We start from the raw sequence: 14,667 nt of genomic DNA on the forward strand, positions 1-14,667 counted from the left end.
CTTGTGGAAACACCGCAATGGTTGCATCTTCGACGGCGACCGGCCATCGATATCCCTCCTCTCCGCCACCATCAAAGACGAGGCACCCCTTTGGGCAAAGGCAGGTGCCACTGGGTTACAAAACATCATCCCCGGCGCTTAGTTAGCCAACTTTCCTAGGGGCTGAGCAAGCCCATACTCTGTTCTGCTCCAACGCTTTCATTCATGCTGCATGTGTACATGGCCTTGTAAGCGGTTGTAATCTCATGCAAAAACTCTCTTCTCCTATCAATGAAAAGATACGCAGCTTGCCTATTCGCGAAAAAAAGACAGAAAGCAACATATACTTTTGGAACTATAACTTGAAACCAACAAGCTCTGCTCGGAATGATCCCATATAGCAAGAGCACAGAAAAGACAGAATATTTCAACAAGCGAAGAACACAATTTGTGGCAATGACGAGCCTACAAAAAGATTGGTAGAAGAGACCTACAATGATGCACAATTAAGGAGCAAGAGTTAACCGAAGGAAGAAGAGGAACATGAACGAAGAACGTAAAGAAGTAAGGTAAATTGTGTGGTAGAAGGGGCAACATGAATCGCTATGTATGAAGTATGTATGCAAGATGGAGATATATACGGTCAGGTATTCAGAGTGTATCGAATTTGAGTCATATTTTCAGGATAATGACAATGATAAGTGTGAATTGAGCGTATGTCAGAGGATTAGGATCCTCATGTGAAACCAAGTCCTAAATTTGATATTGGTAGTCATATTTTTTTGAATTTATTTCAGGCCATTCGACGATATGCATTCAGTGGGCGGAAACATTCCCATCGACTACGAAGGAACATGTGCCGATTTTGTCGATCTTTTTTTTTGTGCGGAGACGATTTTGTCAATCTCGATATGACGTGCGGGCTCAGTCCCTCAGAGATGCTCATGGGGTGTGTACGCGCGTTGTGTATGTGCGCATGTGTTAAAAAAGACAATGAAAAGCATACGAAAATCCTTTATTTCAAAATGGGTCCCAATAGCCCGGTACCCATTCCGAATCCAACAAAATCCGATCTCCTCCGTGTGGCTCATTGAAGAAGTGGACTCTGGTCGCTTCGCAGTCTGGCTTCCACAATAAAGAAAGGGCCCCGATAACTGCCACATGTGTGGTGTATCGGGTGGTTGTGCCACACGCCTCGTGTCGCATGGATAGGAACCCGCCCGCACGACCGCGTCCGGGCGCGCAAAGCCATAGCCCGCACGTCCGGTGTGTGGCAAACCCGCCCACACGTTCGGGCCAGACGACCACGCTGCCCACACGACCCAGCCGTCCCGGCCTCCTTTCGATCCCCAGTCCCGACTGCCGCCATCGTCTCCCACCTCTCGATCCCCTACCTCCATCGCCGGCCTTCTCTGGTTGCCATGGCAACCAGAGCAGATCCGTAGGGCCTTCCCACCGCTAACCACACCCCCCTCCCCCACCCCACCCCCCCCCCCCCCCCCCCGCCCCCCACTCCAACCCCGCCCTCCAAAGACAACCAGCTAAAAGCAGGTGAATCTCCGATCTCCTACTGCTTCTCATCCTTCTTCTGGGCAGAAAATTGCAAATTTACTAACGAAGGTGGTGACTGGATCCACGCTATCGGGGCAAAACACTACATGGTTTTGTGTGTCTTCGCATTTGCCAAGCAGCATACACCAGATCTGCCATGTACTACGCTAGAGTTAAGCTTAAGTTCTCAGTTCGCTTGGTGCAAGTAGTTGGTAATGAATGGATGCGTAGGAATCCCTAAAAAAAGGGAGAGAAATGAGAAATTTGGAATAAAGGGGGGTAGGAAAAATAGTTGCCACTTGTGTCTAACGTCAGTTGCCACCTATCGTTGCCGTTAACTGCCACCATGTTAACCTGTTGCTTGCCATCCTATTGTGGTGGCTGTTGCCATCGAATCGAAAGGATAGCTGGCACCCAGATTTTAGAAAAGAGAGTGGATGTGCATGTCCTACTTGCCATGATGTGTTGGTTGCCTACGCATGAAAATGTGATAAGACTGTCGTGTTATCTTGTACGTGCAAGCAATAGAAGAATACTTTTTTTGCGGATTATTGATGCGTTCTTGTTCATGCAGTGATTGAGAACACATTGGTAGAAACAAAACGCGGAAAAAATGAATCACGAAGATGGCGCTGATCTTTGGGTTTCTCAAAGGCCAGAAACGCCTCCTTGGGATGCAGCAGAGTACAGTCAACTCATTTCTGCAGGGCCGTTGCTGCCACTACTAGAGCAGTACGCAGGCATTGGTATGATGCATGATAACAAAGAAAAGAACATTTGCCATGTTCGCGATGATGAAGATGACATTCTACTTATGTCCTACACTGTCATTTTTCGCAGGTTCTTATGACCAAAACACACTCAGGGGGGCACCATGGCAAGTTCAGTCACAGGGCGCTAACACTGACAAATGTACGGGCAGCCAACTTCAACTAGCTAATGTGGCAAATCAAGGTAACGCATACGAAAATGAAACATACTGGTGTGGACATGAAAAATAAACTTCCAAAGGATGGCAAAAGACTCACGAGTTATGTCGGGAAAAATGCAGAACCTTCATGCAGCACATGGCATCAGGCGGCACCCATGTACCTGCCATCGACGTCATACACAGGTGAGTCCATAAAAAGTGAAGTTGTAGACGGTGAATTAGCAGAAGGAGCATAGTTGACAACTGCAATTGCCATGACTGAACAACTGCAGTTGCCATCCCTGGACAACTGCAATTGCCATGTCTGGACAGCTGTAGTTGCCATGCCAGGACAAACTGCAGTTGCCATGCCAGGACAAACTGCAGTTGCCATGTATGATCAAAAATGTGATTGCAATGTACAAACAACCGTGGATGGCAAGTGTGAACAAATCTGTGTGGCATGGTTGGACCACTGCATGTTCCATGTTGAAGAAACTATAGTTGTCATGCATTGACCAACTACTACCATGATTACCGGTTATTACAGTGGTGCTACCTCGGCAAACGTCTCATGGCAAGCTTCACATATTGCAGACAGAGCACGTCAATTTGGTGTGACAGACCACACAAGATGGGCACATGCGGCACAACAAGGTAAGGAAATTTGAACCACAAAAACAGCACTGCATTTGTTTTTGTGGGAATAGCATGTGAGGAAAATAAGATTTGTAGCAGTGATGGTGGAAAAAATCAAACAGAAAACGCTAACAAGTGGTCGTGTGCAATGACTCATATATTGTCTTCGGGATTTGCCAATTGCTAAAAGCATGTGTGCAGCACTAATGATTGATCACATTTGCCTAGTGAGCTCAAGCCTAGAATACAAAGTTTTGATGCTAGAATATACTGGTTGCCATGTATTGGCAACAGTATTTGCTATGTATGTAGGACTGCAGGTGCCATTGATTTAGAATCCAAGTTTTGGTACTGAAAGGAGCTGGTTGCCATGCATTGGCAACAGTAGTTGCCATGTTTGTTGGACTGTAGCTGCCATGACTAGAGGACTACAGTTGCCATGCATGTCCACATGCAGACTCACGGCTTGCTGTTTGAATGATGTCATGCCAAATCACTTGCAGTTTATGTCCTCCATTACGATAAACATGTCATTCAAGCAAAATCTTACGCTCGTACCTATTTTTTTATTACAGGGCCTTCAACTACAATCAACAATGGAGCGGGGACATCTACTGTGGGGAGCTCTGAGCGCACGGAAGACGCGTTCCACCAGCCAACCAACAATCATGCTGCAAACAATGCCGAGTCAGAGTCGGAAATGGCAATCATTCCAGCAATGCCGACAAGCACACCTTTGAACACAAGCACTGGCAACACTCAAGTAGATGAAACTGCTGCCGATACTGAAGTGAATGATGAAACTGATGACGAAGCACAAGGGGATGAAGATGGTGGGCAATCAGAGATCATGGTACCTCAGCCACCTTACGTTGGGCAGAGATTTGAATCGTTCGCAGAGGCAAGGGAATTCTACCAGACATATGCAAAGTTCCATGGATTTGCGGTCAACACCGAATACCATAGGAAAATTAAGAAAACTAACGAGTACAGCAGAGGTGAGATGAGGTGCCACAAGGCACGAAGGAACAAGAAGGGGAAAGGTGTTGCGCCTGTCGTTCTGGAGCGAAAGAGAGGTATCATTCTCAAGAGGGAATGCCCTGTCCAGTGTAAGCTAAACGTAGATGGAGCACAGTGGGTGGTCACTGAATATTTTGACGAGCACAACCACAAACTCATAAAGAAGTTTGACCTGGTAAAATTTCTGACCGCCCACAGAGGATTCACCCCCCTCGAGAAGAAATTCATAAAGCTGCTACATGATTGTAACGTCGCTCCATCAAGAATGGTCCAGGTACTATCACTCATCCACAGCAAAAAAGGGACTTTGAGTAGCATGCCCTACATACCAGCTGACGTCACAAACCTAAAGGCAAAGTACCGTAGAGAGAGCAAGTTGGCTGACATAGAGGCCACAATGGCCTACTTCGATGAGAAAGCGAAGGAAGATCCAGATTTCTTCTATAGGATAAGATTGGACGATGAGGACCGTGTCAGGAACATGTATTGGGTGGATGGTGCTGCAAGAAGAGCCTACAAACATTTCCGAGATTGCATTTCATTCGACGCGACATATCTCACTAATATGTACAAGATGCCATGCGCTACATTCATAGGAATAAATAACCACAATCAGTCGTTGCAGTTCGAATGCGGGCTCGTTCGAAACAAAGACACGGATGGGTACGTTTGGCTGTTCAAGACCTTCTTGGAGTGCATAGGTGGACTTGCTCCGATGAACATAATAACATACCAGGATTTTAGCATGCGTGCACGCATAGAGGAGGTCTTTCCGTTGGCAGTGCACAGGCACTGCAGGTGGCACATTATAAAGAAGGCTGAGGAGACACTAGGACCGGTCCTTGCTGACCATCCAGACCTGCACAAGGCATTCGAGCTGTGCGAGGACCACAGCTTGACGGTGGAGGAGTTTGAAAGGAGCTGGATGGCTATGGTTGAAACATATCAAGTCCAAGACCACGAGACGCTTGCTAGCTTGTGGGAGAAGCGAATGTACTGGGTGCCGGCCTACTTCATGCATTGCTTCTTCCTGTTTCTGCAGACTACACAGCGCAGTGAGGGGTTCAATGCTGTTTTGAAGCGGTACGTGAGCCCTGGCAACTCATTACTACAGTTTGCCAAGCAGTACACCGCTTTGCAACAAAAAATACTGGGATCCGAGCTACAGCAAGAAGCAAACACCGCGCTCAAGCAGCCAAAATTGCTAACATATTTACCAATGGAGAGGCAGATGAGCAAGATATACACCAACACGATTTTTAACAAGTAAGTCAGTTGTGTTACAATCTTATTTGCACAAATCATGAAGGTACCAGGTGCCATGTAGAATGCAATGCAGTTGAAATGCTTATTTGAAAATGATGATTGTGTTGAAAAGTAGCCATTAGGTACAGAGTAAACATGATATGTAGTTGTTGTGCTTAATGAACTACAGTTTGTCATGCTTAATGAACTGCAGTTTGCCACGTTCACTCAACTGCAGTTACCATGTTTGCGTAACTGCAGTTGCCATGTTTGATGAACTGCAGTTGCCATGTTTAATGAACTGCAGTTGCCATATTTAATGAAATGTAAATTCCAATGGCCATGATGGTATGGAATGCAAATGCCAAATTGAAGTTGTTATGTAGTTGCCATGTTTAAATGAAATGTAGTTGCCATGTTTAATGAACTGCAGTTGCCATGTTTAATGAACTGTAGTTGCCATGTTTGAATGAATTGTAATTCCATTGGCCACAACAAACAAAAGGTGCTACAAAAAACTTCACACAAAAGTTTAACAAAAACCACACAAAACTTGCAGATTCTAGGAAGAAATAAAGCGTGCCAGCATGTACACGGCTTTCCAGGTGGACGAACATACGTTCAAGGTGTGTTCTATCATGGGCATCTCGGATTCAGAACCTGAAGACCCAGACAAGGGAAGGAACTACTTTGTGAAGGCATTGATAAGCGAAGGCGAATACTACTGCCAATGTTGCAAATTCGAATGGGACGGGATTGTGTGCTGTCACATTCTAAAAGTAATGGACTTGAACGCAGTGACACGAATGCCCCGCCATTTCATAAGGCGGCGATGGACTTGGGACGCTGACGATGCATTGGCGCCTCAAACATCAAACGCAGTTTTGGCCGTGCATGACGAGAGACCAGAGTCAACCATGGAAGCCGTGAGGCACGTTGTGTTGACAAAGAACTATGCTGAGCTAATTGATGAAGCGTGCAAGAGTGATGAGACAGCAAAGGTCGCAGAAACACACAGGAAGGCCCTCAAAAGAGAGCTTGATGAGATCAAGAAGAGGAAAGCTGAGGAAGCCTTACACAGGTTCCCCCGCACATCAAGTGTGCCTTCGTCCACAGGGCCATCATCTAAAAACTCGGAGGTAGGATCTGGAACAGCAAGCACACAAACACAGGTTAGGAACCCGCCCCGTTCCATCACAAAAGGGCGTCCGAAAGAGATAAGATACAAATCGGGATTGGAGATTCAAGCAAAACATAAGAAACCAAAGAAAGGGACGGGCAATCCGTAAACAACATTGGAGCACTTTGACTTCGTCCATGGTGACATTTTTTTTGTAATCTAGATGTTCTAAATTTTGTAAAAACTGGAGAATGACTCTTCAGGTGCATCAGAATCTGAAGTAAAAATACCATGAAGGAATAGCTACAGTTGCCACGTGTATGGCACTGAATTTGCCATGTTACTTGAACTGATTCTGCCATGCAATTTCTACTGAATCTGCCATACCATTTCTACTGAATCTGCCATGCCATTTCTACTGAATTTGCCATGTTATTTTTACTGAATTTCCCATCTTATTTTTTACTGAATCTGCCATGTTAGTTGTACCGAACATGACATGTTAGTTGTACTGAATCTTCACCGCGTAGATTTCCATGTTCAGTCAGCGCATTTTAGTCACACATATTGTGTTCTGGTGCAAACTATGGGAAACAAGCTGAAACGGTCTCGTGCAGCAACCACACAGGTTACTGCTCCGTGATCAAACTACCATGCTAGCCGGTATAGTTAGCAGTGCAAAAAACCCAAAAAGCCAAACAAGAAAGAACGATAATTTTCACTAACCATGAATGATCAACTACATTTGCCATGTTTTCAGACATCAAGGACGCATTCAAAACACCATGCTGGTGCTACCAACCCACAAGCACATAATAATACTGAAAACACATAAACGTATCTGCTGTCAAACCTAAGTAGGTTCACATCCACACATATATTACAAACTATTCAAATGTCACTCACACGCCACCACTGTATACTAGGCTACGGGGAGATGCAGTCATAGCATATTACAAAGGACATAGTTTTGAAAAAACAAGGTAATACCTTACATTCCTCGGCAACAGAATGTAAGGTAGGCGTTCGGTCAAGAGCACCACGTGATCACTTGTACTTCTTGGTGGCTTTCTTCACAGCTTCCTCTATGAACTCACGTGCGTTGGACCGCGTGTTGAAATCTTCATTCATCAACCAGTTCCATGTGTAAAATTTTGCGGAGCTCGACGACCATTCCAGCTGTGACGACAGGAACCCGTCGACCTTCCCACTTTGCAAGGTATTCCAACATGTGGAAGCCGCAGTCGTGCCTAAACAAGAAAAGAGTCAGGTTAACTCACAAGAACATATAGAAAAAATCATGAACTTCAATTCAGAGGTGACAAAAAAGAGAGGGTGAGCACTGGTTTGGAGGACACATGAGGAAAAGATGGGAAAATACCGGTTTCCTTGCTTCGTAGTCGCCACGTACTTAATTGGAAAATGTCTGATCTGGACCTTTGAGTTTTCATAGTGACGGTTCCATGTCTCTTTGAGGTTGTTGATGAAGTATTCAGCATGCGTAGTAAGGTCTGCATCAGCTTCTGAACGCATTGAATCAAGCACCTCAAAACGTTGGTTCTTCAGGTCAAGGCAGATCGCATAGTGGTGACCACACTTGTCGTGTGGGTCGTGTGGTGCAAGTTCCTGGAACATGGGGAACAAGACCTGCAAACAAAAATTAAGGAAAGAAAAGAAGCAGAGCTCACATTAATAACAGAAATGATGAAGTTGGGAAAATGACATGTAAAGATATCACCGGTTACACTAACAGGCACATGAGTGACTACGAAAGCATCAAGGGTCCAAGAAAAGTGGACAAACGTATAATGTTTAGTTGTAGTGGGTAATTAAAAGAAGTTGCCGTCCATGTATGAACAAAGTTGCCATGTATTTTAGTTTGAAGTTGCCACATAGGTTGTATTAGGAAAGCAAATCAGAAGTCATTTTACATGGCAGCTGTTACCACATGAAACAGCTGTCACAAAATAGGGTGTAGCCCACATCTGAAGCATAGCTACTGGCAAAAAATAACATGGGAGGAGAAAAATGTGCAAAAAGGAAGGAGTACTCACACATTTCTTCATTGTGAGCTTGAAATCACCATGCCCAGCAAAATGCTTCCTCGGGATTTTGTGGTGGAAGTCACCATCCCATATTTTGCACGTCACAGTGTACTGCATGATTGTTTTGTCGGGAGACATATCCATATGCATGTTGATGAAGTCAATCCCACATGCAACTACATTCTTCAACATTTTACCGAGTGGCCTCACAAACTCGGCAAGATCACCCAGGTTGACGTACGTCGCATCACATTGTATGATCTTGGTTCTGTCCAAACATGAGCTGTATGAAAATGATATAACATGAAAGAATCATGTCTACTAAGTGAAAAAAAGAAATAAAACGTAAACGGAGCATATCTAGAAATATCAAAAAGGATGAATAGTAAAAAGAGCAAAGCAAATGAGAGGTTTATGTGGGTGTGGTCATTACGCTTTCAGCTCCTTCATGTGATTGTTGTTGGACTTCGCATTTCCAAAGCGCTTGACAATATCGTACAGCTGGTTCTGATCCTTTGTGGCCTTGACTTCCGGCTCATAATCATCCGTGGGTGGCGCGTGAACTACCCTACGCTGCCTCACAGAACCAGGGGTGGCACTTCTAATGGTATCCTCAGATACCGACTCAGCAGGCGTGTTGGAACTTGCTTGGCCCTGACCTCATGAGGACCTCCTCTGCAATGCTGCCTCCTCAATCCTGCGGTAAGCTTCATCACGTGACGGCGTAATCTCCTCAGGGGTGGCTGCACGGATCAAAAAAGTGGGTTAGGAATCCTTCGAAAACAAAACAAATCTTGTTTGAAATGAAGGTTGCAGAAATATGAGATGTAGGCACAGAAAGTAGGGAGTTGCCATGTGCAGGCAACTCCAGTTGCCATGTGCAATGCATTGTAGTTGCCATGTGACAACAACTGCAGTTGCCATGATCTATCAACTGCAGTTGCCATGTGCTTGCAGAATGGAAAAATGGAGTATGGAAACAGAAAATGTAGGTGACAGCGTGCAAGCAAATCCAGTTGCCATGTCCATCAGATAACATTTGCCATCACAAGTGAGAACCCAAAAAGAATGCTTGGAACAAAAGTCAGACTAAAAAGATGTATACACGAATATGATAAACGCATAAAGAAATGTACCTTGCACAACCGGCTCTGCGAACTTCACAGCCTTCTTGCCCTCGACCATTGGTTGCGCCATCATTGGGGCCATGCCTGCCAGGAAAGCAAAGGCAACTGGTGAAGGATCTTGCAACACTGGTTCATCTTGACTGCGATCAATGCCAAGGCTACAGCTCGGTGGGGTGAAGGCCATTGGGTGCCTCTCCTGCCTACTGGCCGGACCACGAACAGCTTGCTGGGCAGAATCTAAGGGTGAAAGTTCAACAAACATTTCTGCATCGGCTGCTGCAGAGTCATCAGGCTTATTCGTAGGGCGGGGCGTGCTATCAGTGGTATCAGTCGCAGCTTTCTTGACAATCTTCTTGTTTGGGCTGTAGGGGACACCGATGTTGACTAGGAGCTTAGAAGTGCACAGTTTTAAGCTGGGGTTATCCACTGCGGGTAAAGATGCAGTCTGCTCCGCACATTCACCTCCGTCAGTCATGCCCGGCTTGCCACCTGGGTCAGTTGTACTCCGGTCTTCCGTTCTCTCCATAACATTGCTTCTGGCAGGTGGTGGGAATAGTGTGGACGTAGGAACATAACCAGAGTCATCTCTGCTGCTCCTAGCTACAGCCAGCGCGTTGGGTATGTCTGCAGATTTCTTGCGGGGGCTACGACACCTAGGTGGAAGACCAGCTCGCGCAACGGTCACCTTGGCAACCTCTGGAGCACCAGAAGCTGGAGCTGTTGTGCCAAGAGTCTCACCTATGGATGGCATATCATTATGAACTGTCGCCTCAGCCCCTTCTTTCATGGACGAAGAAGTGCCACCACCCACGCGCTTGGAATCCGTGTCAGATGAGCGGGAATCTTCCTTGCTTAGGTTGATCTCGGGGGCGTCCACTTCAACACTTGCTGATCGGGTCGCATTGCTCACAGCGGCATCCTTCATTGCTAGCAGAGTGGGCAATATTTCAGCAGTCCTGGCAGATACCGACTCATCACTCCCAGATGTACGGATGCTTGCTGTCGTAGCCTGCACATCTGCAACCGGCGGAGATGCTCGGCCGCTTGCATCAGAGCTAGTGGGAACAGTGGACGGTGCAGCAACAGGTTTGTGCACTGGCGCCACATGAACGTCTGAGTTGCCACCTGTCGACAGCTTTGAGTGTATGCGTTCGAGTGGGTCTCTGGGGTTCTGCTTCGTCATGCGTGTGGTAGTCTTCTTCACCCTAAAAAAAACACACGAACATTGTTAGATGAACAGATGGTAGTTTCCATGTAGGTAGAATAAGAGTTGCCATGTGGACCAGTTAGCAGTTGCCATGTGTAACAAGCAGCAGTTGCCATGGTAGACATCTTAAAAAATGTAAGAAATGTGTGATGTGCCAGGAATGCCATTTCAAAACTAGGTGTGGATGAGTGCACAAACAGATGGAAAAGCTGGTAGTTGCCATGTAGGTGGAATAAGAGTTGCCATTTTGCCTGGTTAGCAGTTGCCATCCAAAAACAGGCAGGAGTTGCCATGTAGTAAGAAGAAATAGAGCATGGGAGAAACAACATTTGCGATGTGGGACTGATGGCAGTAGCCCATGTGGCAAGCTGAACAGCTGCATTGAAAGGCAAAAATATAGCAATATGGCAATGAAGAAAGAACATCGATAACCTACTTCTTGACTGTCTTCCTCAAATCTGGCAACACGACAGGATCACCGGTGTTGGACGTCGACGTACGAGGAGATGACCTAGTGGAATGCGTGTCACCAGCAATAGGGGCACCCTTGTTCAATCGAGCAGAAACACGGGTTGGCGTTGGTGCTTGTTTCTTCGTAACTGCTCGTCCACCAGTTGTCGCCTCGCTGCACATATAAGAAAGAGGCAAAAAAAGGTGCCAAGTGTCAGACACGAAAATCGTTGCCACGCTTAGCAAAAACAAATGGAAAAAGGGGGTCAGTCTGTTCGAAAGGATAGACAAAACAAAACACTAAAAAGGAAGTCGAACCTCCTCCTAGCAGCTAAGGGGTCGGTCCTAGGTCTCTTGACAGGAGAGCCCTGCCCAACCTCCTCTGGATCCCTCCCCCTCTTTGAGGGCGACACCCCCTTGCCTCTCGCAGCTGTCTGTTCTTTGACTTTCTCCGGTGAGGGGACATCTGGTACACCCTTGCCCTTCTTACCACCTGCACGAACGTCGACATGTTCATCATCGTCGGTGTCATGTTGCACATGTTGGGGAACGTAGTAATTTCAAAAAACAGACAGACTTCAGCATCGCTACGGGTGAGAAGGTCTCATCGTAGTCAATCCCTTGAACTTGTCGAAAACCTTTCGCAACAAGTCGAGCTTTATAGATAGTAACATTACCATCAGCGTCAGTCTTCTTCTTGAAGATCCATTTATTTTCAATGGCTTGCCGACCATCGGGCAAGTCAACCAAAGTCCATACTTTGTTCTCATACATGGATCCTATCTCGGATTTCATGGCTTCAAGCCATTTTGCGGAATCTGGGCTCACCATTGCTTCTTCATAGTTCGTAGGTTCGCCATGGTCTAGTAACATGACCTCCAGAACAGGATTACCGTACCACTCTGGTGCGGATCTTGATCTAGTTGACCTACGAAGTTCATTAATAACTTGATCTGAAGTTTCATGATCATTATCATTAACTTCCTCACTACTTGGTGTAGGTGTCGCAGAAACTGATCTCTGCGATGATCTACTTTCCAATAAGGGAGCAGGTACGGTTACCTCATCAAGTTCTACTTTCCTCCCACTCACATCTTTCGAGAGAAACTCCTTCTCTAGAAAGGATCCATTTCTAGCAACAAATATCTTGCCTTCGGATCTGTGATAGAAGGTGTACCCAACGGTCTCCTTTGGGTATCCTATGAAGACACATTTCTCCGATTTAGGTTCGAGCTTATCAGGTTGAAGTTTCTTCACATAAGCATCGCAACCCCAAACTTTAAGATACGACAACTTTGGTTTCTTGCCAAACCATAGTTCATAAGGCGTCGTCTCAACGGATTTCGATGGTGTCCTATTTAGAGTGAATGCAGCCGTCTCTAAAGCATAACCCCAAAACGATAGCGGTAAATCAGTAAGAGACATCATAGATCGCACCATATCTAGTAAAGTGCGATTACGATGTTCAGACACACCATTACGCTGTGGTGTTCCGGGTGGCGTGAGTTGCGAAACTATTCCGCATTGTTTCAAATGTAGACCAAACTCGTAACTCAAATATTCTCGTCCACGATCAGATCGTAGGAATTTTATTTTCTTGTTACGATGATTTTCAACTTCACTCTGAAATTCTTTGAACTTTTCAAATGTTTCAGACTTATGTTTCATTAAGTAGATATACCCATATCTGCTCAAATCATCTGTGAAGGTGAGAAAATAACGATATCCGCCACGAGCTTCAATATTCATCGGACCACATACATCTGTATGTATGATTTCCAACAAATCTTTTGCTCTCTCCATAGTTCCGGAGAACAGTGTTTTTGTCATCTTGCCCATAAGGCACGGTTCGCAAGTACCAAGTGATTCAAAATCAAGTGTTTCCAAAATTCCATCAGTATGGAGTTTCTTCATGCGCTTTACACCGATATGACCCAAACGGCAGTGCCACATATAAGTTGCACTGTCATTATTAACTCTGCATCTTTTGGTTTCAACATTATGAATATGTGTATCACTACTATCGAGATTCATTAAAAATAGACCACTCTTCAAGGGTGCATGACCATAAAAGATATTATTCATATAAATAGAACAACCATTATTCTCTGATTTAAATGAATAACCGTCTCGCATTAAACAAGATCCAGATATAATGTTCATGCTCAACGCTGGCACCAAATAACAATTATTTAGGTCTAAAACTAATCCCGAAGGTAGATGTAGAGGTAGCGTGCCGACGGCGATCACATCGACTTTGGAACCATTTCCCACGCGCATCGTCACCTCGTCCTTAGCTAAACTTCGCTTAATCCGTAGCCCCTGTTTTGAGTTGCAAATATTAGCAACAGAACCAGTATCAAATACCCAGGTGCTACTGCGAGTATTAGTAAGGTACACATCAATAACATGTATATCACATATACCTTTGTTAACCTTGCCATCCTTCTTATCCGCCAAATACTTGGGGCAGTTCCGCTTCCAGTGGCCAGTCTGCTTACAGTAGAAGCACTCAGTTTCAGGCTTAGGTCCAGACTTGGATTTCTTCTCCTGAACAGCAACTTGCTTGCTATTCTTCTTGAAGTTCCCTTTCTTCTTCCCTTTGCCCTTTTTCTTGAAACTAGTGGTTTTACTGACCATCAACACTTGATGCTCCTTTTTGATTTCTACCTCCGCTGCCTTTAGCATTGCGAAGAGCTCGGGAATCGTCTTATCCATCCCTTGCATGTTATAGTTCATCACGAAGCTCTTATAGCTTGGTGGCAGTGATTGAAGAATTCTGTCAATGACGCAATCATCCGGAAGTTGAACTCCCAGTTGAATCAAGTGATTATTATACCCAGACATTCTGAGTATATGCTCACTGACAGAACTATTCTCTTCCATCTTGCAGCTATAGAACTTATTGGAGACTTCATATCTCTCAATCCGGGCATTTGCTTGAAATATTAACTTCAACTCCTGGAACATCTCATATGCTCCATGACGTTCAAAACGTTGTTGAAGTCCCGGTTCTAAGCCGTAAAGCATGGCACACTGAACTATTGAGTAGTCAACAGCTTTGCTTTGCCAGACGTTCATAACTTCTGGTGTAGCTCTTGCAGGAGGCCTGGCACCTAGCGGTGCTTCCAGGACGTAATTCTTCTGTGCAGCAATGAGGATAATCCTCAAGTTACGGACCCAGTCCGTGTAATTGCTACCATCATCTTTCAACTTAGCTTTCTCAAGGAACGCATTAAAATTCAACAGAACAACAGCACGGGCCATATATCTACAATTAACATAGACAAGCAAGATACTATCAGGTACTAAGTTCATGATAAATTTAAGTTCAATTAATCATATTACTTAAGAACTCCCACTTAGATAGACAT

The 14,667-nt window shown here is 45.2% G+C and overlaps 1 protein-coding gene across 1 annotated transcript; it reads left to right on the forward strand.

Moving 5' to 3' along the window:
* Nucleotides 1-2,715: 2,715 nt before the first annotated feature.
* On the forward strand, nt 2,716-5,369 carry LOC109782613 (protein FAR1-RELATED SEQUENCE 5-like). Its single transcript, XM_020341239.2, has 2 exons — nt 2,716-2,878; nt 3,655-5,369. The coding sequence occupies exons 1-2, from the start codon at nt 2,716-2,718 to the stop codon at nt 5,367-5,369; spliced, it is 1,878 nt and encodes a 625-aa protein (XP_020196828.2).
* The last annotated feature ends 9,298 nt before the right edge of the window (nt 5,370-14,667 follow it).

This window comes from Aegilops tauschii, chromosome 3 (genome assembly GCF_002575655.3).
Source record: "Aegilops tauschii subsp. strangulata cultivar AL8/78 chromosome 3, Aet v6.0, whole genome shotgun sequence".
NCBI classification, from domain to species: domain Eukaryota; kingdom Viridiplantae; phylum Streptophyta; class Magnoliopsida; order Poales; family Poaceae; genus Aegilops; species Aegilops tauschii.

Excerpts from the sequence above, each read along its gene's own strand:
- LOC109782613 (XM_020341239.2), top strand. The coding sequence starts at position 2,716 with ATGACTGAACAACTGCAGTTGCCATCCCTGGACAACTGCAATTGCCAT. Across the intron at positions 2,879-3,654 it reads TGTACAAACAACCGTGGATG|GGCCTTCAACTACAATCAAC; the intron begins GCAAGTGTGAAC and ends TTTTTATTACAG.